This window comes from Triticum urartu, chromosome 6, assembly GCF_003073215.2.
Source record: "Triticum urartu cultivar G1812 chromosome 6, Tu2.1, whole genome shotgun sequence".
Classification (NCBI taxonomy): Eukaryota; Viridiplantae; Streptophyta; class Magnoliopsida; order Poales; family Poaceae; genus Triticum; species Triticum urartu.
Genome location: NC_053027.1, coordinates 172,022,446 through 172,040,930, shown reverse-complemented (window position 1 = coordinate 172,040,930; position 18,485 = coordinate 172,022,446). Strand labels below are relative to the sequence as shown.

Sequence of the window (18,485 nt, the reverse complement as noted above, 5' to 3'; positions counted from 1 at the left end):
GACATGCAAGTCGTGATTCCTATTACAAGAACATGATCAATCTCATACATCACATATATCATTTATCACATCCTTTTGGCCATATCACATCACACGGCACATGCTGCAAAAACAAGTTAGACGTCCTCTAATTGTTGTTGCAAGTTTTTACGTGGCTGCTATAGGTTTCTAGCAAGAGCGTTTCTTACCTACGCCAAAACCACAACGTGATATGCCAATTTTTATTTACCCTTCATAAGGACCCTTTTCATCGAATCCGATCCGACTAAAGTGGGAGAGACAGACACCCGCCAGCCACCTTATGCAACTAGTGCATGTCAATCGGTGGAACCAGTCTCACGTAAGCGTACGTGTAAGGTCGGTCCGGGCCGCTTCATCCCACGATGCCGCCGAATCAATATAATACTAGTAACGGCAAGCAAATTGACAATATCGACGCCTGCAGCTGCTTTGTGTTCTACTCGTGCATAGAAACTACGCATAGACCTAGCTCATGATGCCATTGTTGGGGAACGTAGCAGAATTTTAAAATTTTCTACGCATCACCAAGATCAATCTATGGAGTCATCTAGCAACGAGGGAGAGGGGAGTGCATCTACATACCCTTGTAGATCGCGCGCGGAAGCGTTCAAGAGAACGGGGTTGATGGGGTCGTACTCGTCGTGATCCAAATCACCGATGACCTAGCGCCGAACGGACGGCACCTCCGCGTTCAACACACGTACGGTTGGGAAGACGTCTCCTCCAACTTGATCCAGCAAGGGGGAAGGAGAGGTTGATGAAGATCCAGCAGCACGACGGCGTGGTGGTGGAAGCAACGGTGATCTCGGCAGGGCTTCGTCAAGCTCAGGGAGAGGGAGGAGTGTCACGGGAGGGAGAGGGAGGTGCCAGGGGCTAGGGTGCGGCTGCCCTCCCTCCCCCACTATATATAGGGTCCCTAGGGGGGCACCGTCCCTAGGAGATCCAATCTCCAAGGGGGGGCGGCGGCCAAGGGGGTGGCTTGCCCCCCAAGCCAAGTGGGGCGCCCCCCACCCCTAGGGTTTCCAACCCTAGGCGCGGGGGGAGGCCCGAGGGGGGCGCACCAGCCCACTAGGGGCTGGTTCCCCTCCCACTTCAGCCCATGGGGCCCTCCGGGATAGGTGGCCCCACCTGGTGGACCCCCGGGACCCTTCCGGTGGTCCCGGTACAATACCGATTACCCCCGAAACTTTCCCGATAGCCGAAACTTGACTTCCTATATATAAATCTTCACCTCCGGACCATTCCGGAACTCCTCGTGACGTCCGGGATCTCATCCGGGACTCCGAACAACTTTCGGGTTACCGTATACTAATATCTCAACAACCCTAGCGTCACCGAACCTTAAGTGTGTAGACCCTACGGGTTCGGGAGACACGCAGACATGACCGAGACGACTTTCCGGTCAATAACCAATAGTGGGATCTAGATACCCATGTTGGCTCCCACAAGCTCCTCGATGATCTCATCGGATGAACCACGATGTCGAGGATTCAATCAATCCGTATACAATTCCCGTTGTCAATCGGTACGTTACTTGCCCGAGACTCGATCGTCGGTATCCCAATACCTCGTTCAATCTCATTACTGGCAAGTCACTTTACTCGTACCGTAATGCATGATCCCGTGATCAACCACTTGGTCACATTGAGCTCATTATGATGATGCATTACCGAGTGGGCCCAGAGATACCTCTCCGTCATACGGAGTGACAAATCCCAGTCTCAATTCGTGCCAACCCAACAGGCACTTTCGGAGATACCTGTAGTGTACCTTTATAGTCACCCAGTTACGTTGTGGCGTTTGGCACACCAAAGCACTCCTACGGTATCCGGGAGTTGCACAATCTCATGGTCTAAGGAAATGATACTTGACATTCGGAAAAGCTATAGCAAACGAACTACATGATCTTTGAGCTATGCTTAGGATTGGGTCTTGTCCATCACATCATTCTCCTAATGATGTGATCCCGTTATCAATGACATCCAATGTCCATAGTCAGGAAACCATGACTATCTTTTGATCAACGAGCTAGTCAACTAGAGGCTCACTAGGGACGTGTTGTGGTATATGTATTCACACATGTATTACGATTTCCGGATAACACAATTATAGCATGAACAATAGACAATTATCATGAACAAAGAAATATAATAATAACCATTTTATTATTGCCTCTAGGGCATATTTCCAACAAGAGGCTGGGTCTCGACGCTCCTCACCTCAGCTACCTCGAGAGTGTTACTCAACGGCACAGTCGGAGACCCTATTAGGCATGGGAAGGGTTTGCGGCAAGGTGACCCAATGTCTCCGCTTCTTCTGGTGCTTGCCATCGATCCCCTGCACCACATTCTCAATAAGGCCACAGTCCAAGGCAAACTACATCCCATCAGAAGAAAAACCACAACTCTCCGTGCCTCCGTCTATGCGGATGATGCAGCCGTTTTTGTGAAGCCCATCAAGGAGGACGTCTCCTGCTTTTCCTCCATCTTAGGCGACTTTGGTGAGGCCACGGGACTAGTCACCAATTGCAGTAAGAGTTTGGTGGCCCCAATTCGATGTGCTGGCCTTGATCTTCCTGAAATCCTGCAGCTCTTCCCCGCCAAACTCACGAGTTTCCCCATGACTTACATGGGGCTGCCACTATCAGTGAAGAGACGTAAGGCGGTTCATTTCTTGCCTATGGAGGACAAAGTTGCGCGCAGGCTCGCCCCTTGGATTGGCCACCTCATGGCAGCCCCTGGGAGGGCTGTTTTGGTCAAGGCGGTTCTCACCGCCATAGCTATCTACAGCATTAGTTCGCTGATCCTGCCAGCGGAGGTGATGAAGCGCATTGATGCCTTACGACGTGCATTCCTTTGGGCCGGTTGCGACAAAGTCACTGGGGGCAAGTGCAAAATCAATTGGGACAGAGTTTGCAGTCCTAAAGCTATGGGCAGACTGGGCGTTCTAAGCCTTGACAAATTTGCCACTGCCCTCCGCTTGAGGTGGCTTTGGAACGAGTGGGCGGAGCAGCTAAAGCCGTGGGTTGGATTAGGCACCCCTTGCACCGAGGCTGACAGGGACCTTTTCGCGGTAGCAACGAGGGTCGTGGTTGGAAACGGAGATAAGGCTTGCTTCTGGATGTCCCCCTGGCTTGATGGTCTCAGACCGATGGACATCACCCCTAAAATCTTTGAGATCTCCAAAAAGAAAGATTGCTCTGTCAGGAAGGCCCTCACTGATGATCTATGGATTTCGCAAGTTGACATGGCAAGTGGCATTTCTGCCGGGCACATACAGGAGTTTACCATCCTTTGGGAGAAGTTGGATGGGATAACCTTAGATCAAGCCATGAATGACATGATCATTTGGAAACTTACAGAGTGTGGTATCTACTCCACTTCATCGGCCTATTCGCTACAGTTCGAGGGACGCACCTCTACACCACTTATAAAGACCGTTTGGAAAGTCTGGGCTACACCAAAATGCAAGTTCTTCGCTTGGTTGATCATTCACAACAGAGTATGGACAACAGATAGGCTACAACGGAGAGGGTGGCCAAACTGCGGTTTGTGTCCCCTTTGTAGCCAAGTCCAGGAGTCAGCGGCGCATCTCCTATTCCAATGCCGATTCTCGGTTGCAGTTTGGAATGCGGTAAAGGCGAGGACCGGACTGAGCAATATTGTCACAGCGGACTGGGCGGCTATGCAAAGTGTCAGGCATTGGTGGACTGAGATTGAGCTTACACGCTCGCCTAACGGAAAAGGGATGGTCTCCCTCCTTATGCTTATCTCTTGGGAACTTTGAAAGGAGAGGAACGCTAGGGTCTTCCGAAACGCTTCCGCGCCTTTGATGATTCTCATGGAAAAAATCATGGATGAGGCGGCCTTGTGGGCTTTGGTGGGTGCCAAAGGGCTTGATGTAATTTTACACCGTGAGTAGTTGCTTTATCGTTGCCAATGTATGGCTGTTGTCCTCGAACTCTGTTACAACTCTCTCTTAATTAATGAAATGGCAAATCTTTTGCCTTGTTTAAAAAAACAATCATCTCTCTCTTCTTTAATTGACTATCACATAAGCATGTTTGTGAGTCTCAAGTGCATGTTATTACTTATATTACCCCTACTATGGCCAGCCTAAGAATGCTCCATCATCAATCTTGCTCTCCTCCATCACTACCGAGGCCAATCTTTGGGTCGTCGTCGGTGCAAATAAGCTAGGGTCTTTAATTTCACGCGAGTAACGCATGCCGTGTTTTTGGGTGGCTTGTAACAAACTATTTTCTATCTTAATTAATGAATGAGGCAAAGCTTTTGCCTCCATTTTAAAAAAGATTTATGAAACTAACAGATTTGATGATGTCATATTCATTATGTTTTTGGTTAACCAAAGATAAAGATATGGGATGTACATGCATAGTCTGATAAAGAGTTATTTTGCAAGAATAAAGGGATAACATTTGGCCTGATAAAACCCTCAAATGTATAATACCAAATCAATCACTAAGTAAGGCAATTTGGCTCCGTGAATCTAGGAAGCCTAGAACTTTATTTTATTTAAAAAGGATATTTGAAAATTCCAAGACAGTTCATTTTTTCCTTCGGTATAGTTGTTGATGATGATATGCAGGCTCCGAAAGAAATCAAACAATTTAGCATCAAAACAACAAAATTTCCTGACTAGATTTGGCTGGCTACTCCGAAGGCCAAGCCAGAGCAGAGTGACTCCACGGCGACATGGTTGTTGGATTTGGACGAGGCACGACAACGTGGTGACACAGCTTAACTACTATGTTGTGATTTAAGAGGTTTTGTCGTCGACTACGGGTGTTGATAGGAAGGCGTTATTTAGCAGCGAGACAAATTATTCCTCCCGCTCATGAGACTATGAATACGTTTTTTCCGTTGTAACACACGGGCATTGTTATCCGGAAAAAAAACACACTGGCATTGTGCCAGTAACAATCAAATTGTAACTTGATAAACCGCGTGATACAACATGTGCTGAGCGTTGTGGACCGGAAGAAGCATTGGTGCAGACGCGTCCGTCCGCCCCCGACCCACGTCGTGGCGCCGTACATACGTACGTGCGTGCCGCGAGTGCGAGAGACACAGCTTCGTGCGTGCGCGACACACCTCCACGTACGTACGGGCACGACTAGGAGAGGAGGAGGAGGAGGAGGAGGAGGCACCGGCCCGACCAACTGGGTGGAGTCCGGCGCCGTTCCCATACTCCCACGCCGGCAGATCCAGCAGACCCCGGGGGGTTGGTAATGGCAATGGTGGTATGGGAACGCCGCAACACGTTGCACGGCCTTGCCGAGGCCAAACCTCTGGGTGAAGAAACGTGGCGCCACCGACCGACCGAGCACACGGTTCCGCTCGGCCACCGCCAAACGGCTTTGGGCTTGGGGGGACACGAGGCCGCGATACAGGCTTGGTCACTTCTCACCGCCTTGCTGGCCTCTGCCGGCAGTTTCTCCTCCGAGTCTGGCGGCCCATGGCGCGATGGAGTCGTTTGCATATCCAGTAGGGGTATCCACACGGCGTAACTTCACAGTGAGGCCACGAGCAGCGTGCACGTGGGGTTGATCGGGAAGAACGTGAGGTCGGACTGTGGCATTGCCTTGCCTGGGTCAGTTTCTAATAAGGCGCACTTTTCTCACTTCACTTTACAAGTTTATTTACAAAAAAGAGGGCCTCCTTTTCAAAATACTCCAAAAATTAAAGGTAAACGTTCCCACCCGCCTTCAGCCGGTCGCGCGCGGGCCACTCCATCCATGCAGATCGTATGATATAGAATAGTCGCATCACCCTCCACACATACCTTATTTTCCCAGTCCTTTTTTATCCTCCCGCGCACGCATGTTGTAGACACCGCCGGCGACAGCAACAGCGACGACGAGCGGATGTGCCGGAAGCCCATTCGACGCCGTCCTAAACGCCTCACCCTTCTTCCCCTGTTCTCAATTTTTGCTTTTGCACCGGTGCTTCAAGTGCGCGTGCGCCTGTCTGTAGGAGCTCATCTCCATGGCCAGCGTTCCTCTTTTCCCCAGCAGTCTCCGCGGAGTCCACATGTACTGGTGACGGCAACCAGCCGCTCTTCAAACCATCGGTGGGGGCGGCCACGGATGCTTCGACGGGTGGCCATGGTATGGCAGCACCCATGTTGCATGCGTCAACTACGACCAACATCTGTCGAGGGCATCGACGCTGCAACCGGCGTGTAACTTTGCTGGAACCGGTCGCCGGAAAAGCTACAGCCACATTGATATTTTGCTGGAGCCAACACTGATGCTGCAACCGGCGTGTCACTTTGCTGGAACCGATCGCCGGAAAAGCTACAACCGCACTAACATTTTGCTGGAACCAAACTATCGTGACTCGTTTTTGCTGGTACCGTCATTTTGTTTTGCTAGAACCTGTGACAATTTTTGTTACAACCCAGCGACGGCGATGTTTGATTTTGCTGGAACGATGAATGCTTTTGCTGGGACGAGGCCTTTTTGGTTGATACAACCCGGCGAACTACTGGGCGGCTTCATCGGGGATGCGACCGTCGACGAACAAACAGCGCTGCTACAAGCTGGATGGGGCACTGCTGTTCGCCGGAGTTGCGACCTTCGCCGGCAGGAGCTGCATGCGGCGAACCGGCGAGAGCCTGGGCGAACAGGGGGCGCTGCAAACCGGGGGCGGGCCATGCTGGGAGCAAGCGGCAGGGACGCTGGTGAGCAGCGTCGACGATGGTGGGCAAGTGTGAGTGGAGGCACTGCCTTCTTTTCTTTTTTCCTGTGCTTTTTTCTATCTGCGTCACGAGGTTGAAGAACGCTTGGGTCAGATCCAACGGATATTTAAAGACTAATCGGGTGGCTAGGACTAGACCGGCGGAATTATTGGGCCGGTGCGCCGGCGCCTAGCATCGCCCAAAATTAAAACAAATTGTTAGAGGTATCATAGTTTACAAAGCCAGTCGACGTATTTTATTGATTGATGTCAAATACATCGAAGTGTTTTTTTTTCTCAAAAACTCCAAACAAATTGAGCTGACTAAATTAGACTGAAAACATTCATGGATAAAGTAGCATTTATTGATGGAAATCGTTTGGCAACGGCGCACCGGCCGGTCGCGTCCACGCGCAAACGCTCCAGCGACTCACCTAGCGACACGTAGGATGGGGGCCCACCCGGCCGGTCGCGTCCACGCGCAAACGCTCCAGCGACTTACCTAGCGACACATAGGATGGGGGCCACGTGCGTCTTCTCCCTCCAGCCTTTTCTCTTGTTCCTCTCAGTCATTTCTCTCTTCTCTTTTCTCGTTGCCATGGTCAACCAGTCGCTCGTGCCGGAGGCCTCCCAGGGGCGTCGTCGTCATGGGAATCAGCCGATCTGGCCACCCTCGACCAGATCCGCGTGCATCGGAGCTCTGCCTACCTCGCCGGACCCGGCCACGCCGGAGCTGCAACCAGCCATGGCACGACTACACCCCGCGGCGAAATTTTGCTGGAACTGGTTGTAGCAAATTCAATCGCCGGTGGTAGCAAAAATATACTACGGTTGCAACAAAACGGTGTCATCGTCATCGCGGGGTTGCAGCTGAGATAAGAAGTTTGAAGCTTTTTTCAATGCGGTTGTAACTTTTATAACTCTCGGTTGCAACTTTTCGTTTTTCGTCCATGGCTTCGTTTCCACGGTTGAAACTTTTTTATAGTCAGATGAAGTTTTTTTCGTCGCTAGATGAAGCTTTTTCTGTCACCGGTTGTAACTTTTCTTGGTCATCCATAGCTCCAGTCGTATATTGGTTGAAACTTTTTTCATAGCCGGTTGAAGCTTTTCCTATCGCTAGTTGTAGCTTTTTTGGTCGTTGGTTGTAGCACTGGGCATCTCCCCTAGTGCTCGATTTTTTGTTGCAAGTTGCACATCGGGGATGAGTGCCTGCGAGCATGCCGGCGAGTTTCAGTCGTCGCAACTGAAGTTAGATAAGTTCAACTACTCCCGGCGACAGGCCAAACGCAGGGAGGACCGAGGTGCTCGTGCTACAACCATGGCCACGGGGAGGAGCTGCAACCATGGTACTGGGAGAGTTGCAAACGGCGTTTTCCCGTGCTACAACCATGGACACAAAAAGCTACATCCAGTAGATAAAAAAGCTTTAACCAGACAACGAAATATAGGAAAAGTTACAACTATTTGACAAAAAGCTTCAACCCGCAGATGAAAAAGCTTCAAACAAAGATTGAAAAATCCTCCTTGACGACGACCATGGCGCCTCTCTGTGTTTTTTGTTGCAACCGCAGAGTAGAAAGCTGCAACCCTTTGTGAAAGAAGCTTCAAGCTCAGGTGAAAAAAGCTTCAATTGGCACGGTGAAAAGCTTCAATCCGCGAGAAAAGCTTCAACAGGCATAGAAAAAGCTTCAACCGGTGAGATAAAAAGTTTCAACTTGACTCGCTAATGGCAGCGAGCGGCGACGTTGAGAGCTACGTCGGCGACACGACAATGCAGCGACGATGGCGACTGCTAGGTGCTGCAACGACAGGGGGTGCCGATGTGCTTCAAGACAGCGCCATTTTTGCTACGAGAGGGCGACGGGCTTTCTGCTGGACCAGGGGACGAGTACGGATGCTACGACGGCAACGGGGACGGAGAGCGCATCCAGTAGCATGGGACTAGAGGGGAGGAGGTCCAGGTGAGGGGGCTAGTCGCCAACGGCAGGAGCGGCTGGGGTGAGGGTGTGGTGAAGTCAACGCAGGGGAAGGGAGAGCGAGGAACAGATCTGACAGCTCGAGCTCGCGAGATCGGACGGCTGGGGCTTGACCGGCCCAACGATTGGGCCGGTGCGCCAGCGCAGATCGCTGCCCTTTATTGATTTACTATGTTGATGTTGAGTGAGCAAATTTGTGCGATGAGAATTTAACGCAATGAAAGAAAAATGCAACACCTCAACAGATGCAAGGCATAAGACTAAAAAAAAAAGATGCAAGGCATTTTCTTTGAACAAACCAGACGGAACTCCCAGCTGACCAGTTTCGCTTCACTACGGTTTGAGTCCTCCTGTAGACAGTATTCATGTACTCCCTCCGTCCCAGAAATACTTGTCCAAGGAGTGGATATATCTAGATGCATTTTAGTTCTATACATCCATTTGTTTCCATTTCTACGACAAGTATTTCCGGACGGAGGGAGTATACAACAACTGCCCAAAATTATCTGAAGAGGCTGCACAGGCTCCCCACCACCTTCCTCAACTGCTGCCAAAGGATACAATGTTGTTTACACGCTGCTCTGCAAACGCTCTACTACGATCGCCTATGCGTCCGAGCTACAACCGGAGAGACCAAATTGCAAAATACGTACTTGGAATAACATCAGATCGAGCTCGAATCGAGCCGAGCCTATCACAGTCCACAACTAAATCCATCTAAAAGGATCTGAACCTCATCTAACTAGGAAGAAAATTGAGGAGCATGTTATAAACAAGTTAAGTTATTATTTCATCTCAGAAGGAACACAAAACCAGAAACATTACAAATCCCCCACTGTGTTGAGATATACCGCCTACAGCCGAACCAATCACCCAAATGAATTAACTTACACAGATGGAATACATACAGACGAGGCGCCCTCCAAAACACCACTGACCTTTTCTGGTATCTATGGTATCTATCTTCAGCTCCCGGAGGACGTTGTCGGTACCTTGAAACAGTCGATGTTGCGCAACCTCACAGCCTTCATCATCCCTCCAAAGCTGTAAACAAACAACCATTTGATCAACAAACTGAAAGCAGGATTTCTCGCAACACATATACAGCATGTCTTGAAAAGGAACTATCTGGTACATCGTGAAGGGTAAACGTACCGGTCGACGCTTTTCCTTGGCCTATCGGGCTGATCAACACTGGCTCGTGGTCTGTCAGGATTATCTACACTCTTTCTGCTTTTGTCCCTCCTATCTGTACTGCCCCTCGGTTTATCTCGACGATCTGTGCTCTTTCTATGATCTATGCTTGGCCTTGTCTTCTCCCTATGGTCTACGCTTTTCCTTGGCTCCTCTGTACCTTCAGGCTCTGTTTGGGTACGATCTGATGCACCTGAGCTCTCTGGGGATTCATCACTTGGGGCTGGCAGTTTCTCTATGGCTCCAACAAACTTTTTTAGATGTTTAATGTATTCTGGATAGAGTTCCAAATTACAGTGGTTTCCTCCTTTGACCCACAGAGGCTCGTACTTTACTTTAGCGAGTTCCCACAATGCCCTCCCATGAGAACAGTCGACAACCTCATCAGCTGTACCCTGAAAGAAGAGATTGTATTAGTACCACAAAAATGTGCAAAAAGGTGTTGCGGTTACTCAGTCAGCTTACGTTCTTCTACCAAAGAATACTACTGTATCATCTTTCTTGTTCTACATCTTGACTAGAATGAATAGCAAAATTTATGAATAATTTGTTAAAGCAACAATGCCACAGGTAGTATACAAAATCAACTCATGGCAAAGCTATTCCAGCTAATGGAATAATTGTCACGTGTTTACAGAGTATGCTATATCGATTAACATTTCTTTTTCTCAGTGAACCTGGAGACTTTTGATTGCATTACCATTATAGAGACTTTGGCCAGAAATACAGTGATGGCCCTATGCTCATATTCACATGAGCACTAGCAAGTTCTCAAAAGTCAAAATTCTAGCCATTCCCAAAGGCAACAGTTGGATGATTGATACTGTACTTTGTCGTAATCCTATTATGTGATTAATAAACAACCAAATAGCCATTTGTAGACATCTTAAATAATTACACCTGCTTGATATTTTCTCCACTAGTAACTAATCAACATGTTCTCATGTACAAGTTCACCTATGTAACATTACTAGAATGCAAATGTGTGCCCGTGCATGAATGGGCAGACAAGGGCATGAGAATGCTAAAGAAAATGTCTAGGCGGATAACACGTATGCCCTGAACATAAAGTGAAAACTGTGTATAAGATTAAGGGGGCAAGGACACTCACATGAATCACTAGAACAGGGCAACTGACTAGTGGAATTTTGTCGATGTTCTGCAGATACAAGAAAAATCAGATGCAGGTAAGTACAAAAAAGGAATGAAGAAATGTAAATTAGTTACCTTATATATGTCAAACCAGTATGTATGTTTTACAGGATACATCACTCTTAAGCCAGACAAAATTGGACTATGTACAACAACTGCTCTCAAACGAGGCAAACGTGAGGCCAAGTCCAAAGTAGGACCACTCCCCACTGATTGGCCATAAAGAATGATATTTTCCTCAGAGGCTGCATAGGTTTCTATGAGACATCTGTAAACAGCCTCTATATCAGCATATGTGTTTTGCTCACTGGGCTGCCATAATAGATAAGAATAAATGATTAGTATTATGCACACTGAGGAGAACAGAAGCCAAAGAACGAAAAAGAGAAAATATGTATACCTTTCCAGAAGATTGCCCATAACCAGAGTAGTCATAGCTGCAAAGGAAAGAAAGAACAAAAATATGTTAGTATTTCGCCAAAATAATCCCAAGAGACATAAGAGAGGTTCATCCAGTGATTTCCATTGTGAAATAGGTTTCTTCATCGGATGCATCCTGTTAATTGGGGGGCAGCCCGGTGCATGTAGCTCCCGCTTGCGCAGGGTCCGACCACTATCTTCCAAGGTACTAATATCACAGGATGACAAAAGAGTGGCGGCAACACGGAACCATGTAAACTGGCAAGGAACACGACTGAAAATGCTACAAAAAAATCAATGTTCAAGAAAGCGGAAAGCGTAAGCGAAGCGGAAGGCCACAGCTTAGAGCAATGAGCGCTTAAGCGCAGCTTAATCGCACTTAAGCGTTTTTTGAAATTGGCTAGAATTTGACGGATTTTGAATGATATACACATGAAAATAGGAAGCATGGCACATGGGTAATTGAAGTAGCATCTGAAATACAGTTCACACAATAGCAAATACATATCAGGTTAGCATAGCAAGCAAAATAACAACTAAAATGCAGTTCAGTTCAAATAGACATAACCTAACAGATATCATGTGGACAGAATTTTGCCAAAATATGAAGGAAATAGTTCTTGAACATAGCCTAGTAATAAGATAAATAGAATATTGCCATTATTGCGCAAGCAGACCAGCAGAAGAAGTACAAAAAATGCCAAATTTTGGTCAAATTTAAATAAAAAACGCTTAATCTACCGCTTAGGGCAAAAGCGAAGCGCTTTGCCATCGCTCAGCGCTTAAGCGTCGCTTAAAAACGCTTTCTTGAACACTGAAAAAAATTGGCATATTAATTGACAAACTAATCAATATAGTGGTTTGTATTGGTGTTGAAAGTATCCTTTCCCTCTAGACACTTTCCGTTTTCGTCATCTCAATACGTATTTTCACTTTCGCAGAAAATTTGAAACGCAGAAGATAGCATAACTAAATAAGCAATCGGAGGATCAGTTTGCTATGTTGCATTTATAGATGGCCTTGTATCACTACTAATTAGCATGGAGGGCAGCTGAGGCGTAGCCTCATAGCTTATTTATGACCTTCGCAATTATAGAGCGCTGAGTTTGTAACGATCGTGGTTCATCCACACTTTCCACCTCCCTCTTACACATTTCCAGGAACACTCTAACAGAAACAGCAAATAGACTAACATAATTACAATAAAGATTCCCGACAGTCAAGGTAGTCAGAATCCCGACTCGACTGCTAGAATCCTACGACTTCACGACCCTACGGAAGCATGTCGATCCAAATCCCACCATGAATCCGGACCAGGTAGAATACATGTTGAGTCGCGATCCAAATCATAGAATCCTGTACAAAACTGTACAATCCCGACTATGCTATGGACTATGTCCGATTCTACTAATTTATTAAGCCGTTTTTCAGTTGTAGCAGAATAGTATGCCATCATCCAAACCCATTTTCATATACCTCATGGACCTTTATTCCCCTCCCAAGCCAAACGCTCAGCCGCCGACACCTTTGATCTAGCTTTCAGAAACCCTAGATCGAAATTGAGGATCAGGCTTGTCGACAGATGGAATTGGTGTGAAAAGGAGAATGCTTCAAGACTGATCGGAGAAGGAGAGCAAGACCTTTGAAGGTTTAGCACTGCAGGTCAGATAGACAAGTGATCGACTATTCACGCACTCTAAAAAGAACCTAAGAAATTTCCTGCATTGAAGGCTTCAATGTTCTACATATTTCCCTCTCATATATGTTCCATACATGCGAGCTAGACGGTAGGTTAGCCATAAAAAAAGTGGAATACAACTCGCATTTATGTGTACGTTCTTTGCTCCATATTTAGTGTCAAAACTCTATAGAACCCATATAAATTTCTTGTGTGCATACAAAATATCCTATTTGAGTACATCTAGTAGAATCCTCGATTCCACGACTCGATTCTGTCTGAGGAAAATCGATCTGACTCCGAATCCCGACTCTGACTACCTTGCCGACAGTTCAACTTCAATACGATGAAGATCTTCCTTTGAAAGGAACCTCCCTCACAAAAATCTCTAGCTCGAATAGAGGTCACAAAGAAGCTTGGCCCGGCATGGGTATGGAGCCAAGGGAATTGTATAGGGCTGCAGCCGAGCACAAACATGGAGGCATGGCGCCGTCCTGCGCAAAGCTTGGCTGAGCGCAGCAGCATAGCCAAGAGGGCAGAAAAAGCTAAGCACGAGAACACAAGTTTCACATGCTGGGGGGGGGGGGGGGGGTGTATATTTTTTAAACCGTATAAAGCAAGGGTATTTAGGCTTATAGAGTAAATGGCACAGTAGTGTTCACTGTATCTACTCTGGGCTTTGAAACCACAGGGGTCGTTTCTGGAATCTGGAGTCATCTGTGATGTTGAAGTTATATTAGTAATAATGTAAACGCTCAACATTTTTAAAATGCCTTGTGCCAAAACTAGTGGCCCCATAAAGGACAAAAGTGTGTTCAGAGAACAGACATATAACACAAAGATTAACTAAATATGATAATGTTATAACCATGCTAGGTGAAGAACAAAAATCTTGAGTTTAATAAAAGCAGTGAAGGACAAGACTGAATGAATGAATCAACGGTTCTCTCATCAGAAACTCAAACCTCTTGTCATCAACAGGTTCATTAGACTAAACCTACCTAGCTAATATTCTCCATCCAATGCATAGGAAGCAATGGGCTAAAACTCCAACGAAAGAAGAAATTAAACCCAAAAAATGGATATATTTAAACAACAGTTAGGAAGATGACAACATTGATCGCTTATTTTGGTATTTATGCTTTTATGAGGGCTGTGGACCGGACACGTGTGCTTGCATAATAATGTTGTGGAAAGCTTCATCAAGTATTGATTTCCCGCTTTTTCCTTACTAGACTCTATTAGTGAAATGTTCTAAAAGTGGTAGCATGTACTTAACACCTAATCTGAACAAATCCATCAAATTTTGGCCAAAAATAGTAACTAATAAAAATCAGGTCTTGGGCCACCTCCATAAAATCACATGAATCATGGATTATCCAATCACAGACAGGCACTTTTAATCCAAATATCCCCCTTACTACCCAAGACTGAACAACTACCAGATACTTCTCACGGCCACTTAAAGCAGACATCCCCAACAATCTACAAAAACCACAAAATGACTCACAATTCGGCAGTAGTAGTTTATTCTAATCATAAGTAAGAATTTGAGGAGGAACAAAATAACTAGACACCCATTAGCAGACGTATCAGTGACAAATGCCGCATCACATGACAAGATGAAGCCAAGCACCAATGGAGAATGAACGCACAGATTAGTACTAATTGGTTTAATTTAGACTAGAGCTAGCAAATCCAACACCAGAGAGCACTGCCCCAGCACAGCTTCATACTCATGTACCAAAACCTGAACCCAATCACGCAATACCAGAAGAAAAGTTGGCATTTTTGGTCCAGTCCAATAAGCGACCATCCTACTGACACGCAATCCCAACATTTCCACCGAGGAGTACCACTTGCGTTGTCTAAAGCCCGGTAAAAAGCGTAGCTTTGATCCAGAGAAACGCGGCCCGGGAGATCCAGGGTTACCGCCCGAATCCAGAACCACGGCGCCCCCAATCTAAAGTCTAACCCAATCCGATCCAGCGTGCGTGCGTACCCCATGAGGTTGACGTTGAGGTGCGCGCTGAGCTCGACGAAGAGCTCGTACATCTGGCCCAGGTCGGCGGCGTTGCCGTGGGAGTAGAGCAGCGTGAGCTTGGCGCCGGTCTGGCGCGCGTACATGGCGACCACGTCCGTGCCCCGCTTGGTCCGCAGCCGCCGCGCCTCCACGTTGGCCCTCCGCGGCACCCCCGTGAGCTCCACCACCACGCTCCCCTCCTTCCCCTTGGCCTCCCCGGCCGCCGCCCCCGCCCCGGCGGCATCGAGCGGCGGCAGGGGCTCGACGCCGTAGGACGGCGGGCTGGGCGGGAAGAAGGCGAAGCGGGCCGCGACCGTCGAGGTGACGCCGCCCATCCCCGCGGGGAGGTCTAGGGCTAAGGCTCGGGTGAGGGCGAGGGAGGAGACGGCGAGAGGGGAGGGGGACGACGATGAGGAGCGCGTCGGGTCAGGCGTTTCCGTTGCGCTGGAAGGAAGGGAAAGGGGAGGAGGAGCTGGAGGAGTGAGGAGGGATTTGTGGTCTGGGTGGTTAAGCTCTTGTGGTTTTGCACAACAGGGATTACCGGCCTGAGTTGAGTAGACTGTGGTAGTTGCTGAAAGTTACTGCTAGAACAGATTTCTAACAAATCCTTACTAAAAAAAGAGTATTGCAAACTGAAATTGCTAAGATTATTTCCATGGTTATTCTTTCACGGTTGACTATAAAATAAAAAGTTTATGTAGTTTAGTAGCCACACATAATTTAGTATCATAAGTTAATATCATAGATGATCTTATTTATTGTCATACATGACAAGTAATAGCATATCATTTAAGGTATCATAATATATACTCAAATATATTTTTATTTAATATCTTATAGAGATGCTTAGGCCGGTCACAATAAAAGTATCATACATGTCAACTAGGCATTTTACTAAGGCGGCATACAATAAAATGAGAAAAGAGAGGATTGAGTGTCATGATATGATAGTGTGTCATATTAGATGATGTACTAGTGTGTGTTATGCATGACAATAAATGAAGTCATTGTAATACGATCAAGTTATCATATTATGAACGGTGGCGTAGTACTTCCTATTGTGACCAGCCTTAGTTGACATGCATAATACTAGTTATGATACTCTTATTGAGGGATGTCTGAGCCAAAAAGGAAGTTGTAGGTGCCATTGATTGAAAATACGATGAGCAGCTCTCAAACAATATTCACGTACCACTTGTATATCTTGAGATTTACAATACATATTTGTCTGAATGCTATAAGATAACTATCTGGCACAAATGGTGGAAAATTCAGCACTAGCATTACAGTCCATAAAAAACGATTGGTATAGTAGCGTCTCATCTCAGCTCGTGAAGCCTCAATCACAAAGCACCGCACTATATATGCCCCCTCTCCGATTCCCCCGCCTCCGCGTCGTCTCCACCGAGGCGACTCGGGGGAAACCCTAAATCGCCGCCGCCGCACCCCTCCTTCCCCCCTCCCCTTCCCCTCCGCCGCCGCCAGAGGTGTGCGCCGGCGTGCGCTCGACACCGATGAAGGTGGCGGCGGGGGATCCGGCGGCTCCACATAGCGTGGAGGGCTCGGCATCCGGGGCGGCGACCCCGGGCGAAGAGCGCCGGGTGGCTCGGGCGGCGGGCCACCCCGGCCGAAGCTGGTGAGGCGCCTCCCTCGGTCTCGCGGGGGACGAGGAGGTGTCGGTCCACGGTCGCTGGTGTGCGGCCTTCCCTGCGCGGTTGCCGTCGCCAGATGCATCTCATCCTCTCCGCCCCGATCTGCTCCTTCCATCGCCGGATCCGGGTCCTCCCGGGTGTTGGCAGCGCGGATCTCGTCGAGGGGGTTGGTTCCGGGGGAAACCCCTGGCCGGCGCAGCCACATCGCAGGCGACGCCCTGGGCGCTGTACCCCTCCCTGGAGGCTGTGGTGAGGATCCTTCCCCCCTCCTTCCGTCCCCTGCTAGGTGAAAGCCTAGGTCCCCTGATTCGGGCGGCGACGACACATCCGTGTCGTGTTCCTTCTTGGAGGCGCAGTCCAGGGATCGCAGGGGCGGCGAGAGAGTCGGGTTGTGGGTGTGATGGTGGAGGGTGGCAGCTTGGCTCGGCGCTTCACTGCCTTTTCTTCGGTGGCTCATCGCTGTTGCCCTTGTTGCTGCGACTGTGGCCGACAGCTCTAGCCCTTCGGTGTGGCTTAACCGCGGACGACGACGGTGTTCGGAATGGTGTGCTCTGAGCTAGCAGGTCTGCTCCTAGTTCTTTCTTCATGTGCAGCTTGAGCGTCTTCCTCTGGGTTCTAGGGTGAACCGAGCTGCCGCCTGCCGGTGCGGCATCCTTCGAGCCAGGATGGGAGGGCAGGGGCCCTTTGCAGTGGCAGTTCCAGAGGAGTGTCAGTGCTGTCTTCGAGTTTGGCTACGATCACGAAGCTTGCGCGGTGGTGCATCCTCTCAAGTCCGTAGCTTGTCCGGTTGGTGTAGGTCGTCCTGTAGGGTGTTGGCGGCAGCATGGCGTGTTCTTGCTATCGCTGCTGCCTTTATGAGTCTGTTTCGCTTTGCTCCTTGTATCAGCCGCTTGGTTCTCTTCTTGCTTTCCTTGTTAGTTGGTGTTCTTGTAATCCTGGCCGGTTGATGGCTTTGTTAATTCAAAGTCGGGCTTTTCTTGAGCCTTCGTTCTAAAAAAAATATATGCCTTCTCCGTAAAAGACGAGTCTACTGGAAGGGCCCACTGCCACCCTTCATGAGTCATGCTCTTTTTTTTCATAATCGATGTGAGACTAAACTCAACCTAAAAAAATAGTGTAAGATCGAAGTTGTGAGCATATTTATACTACTTTCACTTCCCTTTGTCACATATATATACAGTTTGATATAGCGAAGTTGTGAGCATATTTGAACTACTTTTACTACCTTTTATCACATATACAATTGTATAGTTTAGTTTTAAACACATTCATCGTATCAGTTATGCTGGGAGACCACATCATACTACCTCTGTTCCAAGATAACTGAAGTTCTTGATTTGTCATGTGTCAATCTTGTTTAACTTTGATCAAGTGTATAAAAAATGTATCTAGCTCTCGTCTAGATGAGAGACAAATATGTCTCATCTAACTCCTACGCCGTTCGATTTTACGCGAAGATTCATATGGATTTTTTTTCCTTTGGTTAATCAAGTAGTGTAGGAGTTAGATGAGATTTTGTTAATTCTCATTGAGATGATAATTTTAATTAGCGAATCTGAAAAAACATTTTAACATAAAAACATCAAATTAGTCTCATGAGATTCTGTATAGAATTTTTTTTTCATACTATGTGTACTTGGTTTTCGTAGATCTTAGCACATTTTTTTA

At 47.7% G+C, this 18,485-nt stretch overlaps 1 protein-coding gene across 1 annotated transcript; it reads right to left on the bottom strand.

Moving 5' to 3' along the window:
- Positions 1 to 9,437: 9,437 nt before the first annotated feature.
- LOC125512111 (alpha/beta hydrolase domain-containing protein 17C-like) lies at positions 9,438 to 15,664 on the bottom strand. The gene is made up of 6 exons (XM_048677177.1): positions 15,145 to 15,664; positions 11,445 to 11,481; positions 11,120 to 11,356; positions 11,004 to 11,051; positions 9,854 to 10,287; positions 9,438 to 9,742 (listed from the first exon to the last, which is right to left on the bottom strand). The coding sequence occupies exons 1-6, from the start codon at positions 15,498 to 15,500 to the stop codon at positions 9,664 to 9,666; spliced, it is 1,191 nt and encodes a 396-aa protein (XP_048533134.1). The 5' UTR covers positions 15,501 to 15,664; the 3' UTR covers positions 9,438 to 9,663.
- Positions 15,665 to 18,485: the final 2,821 nt, after the last annotated feature.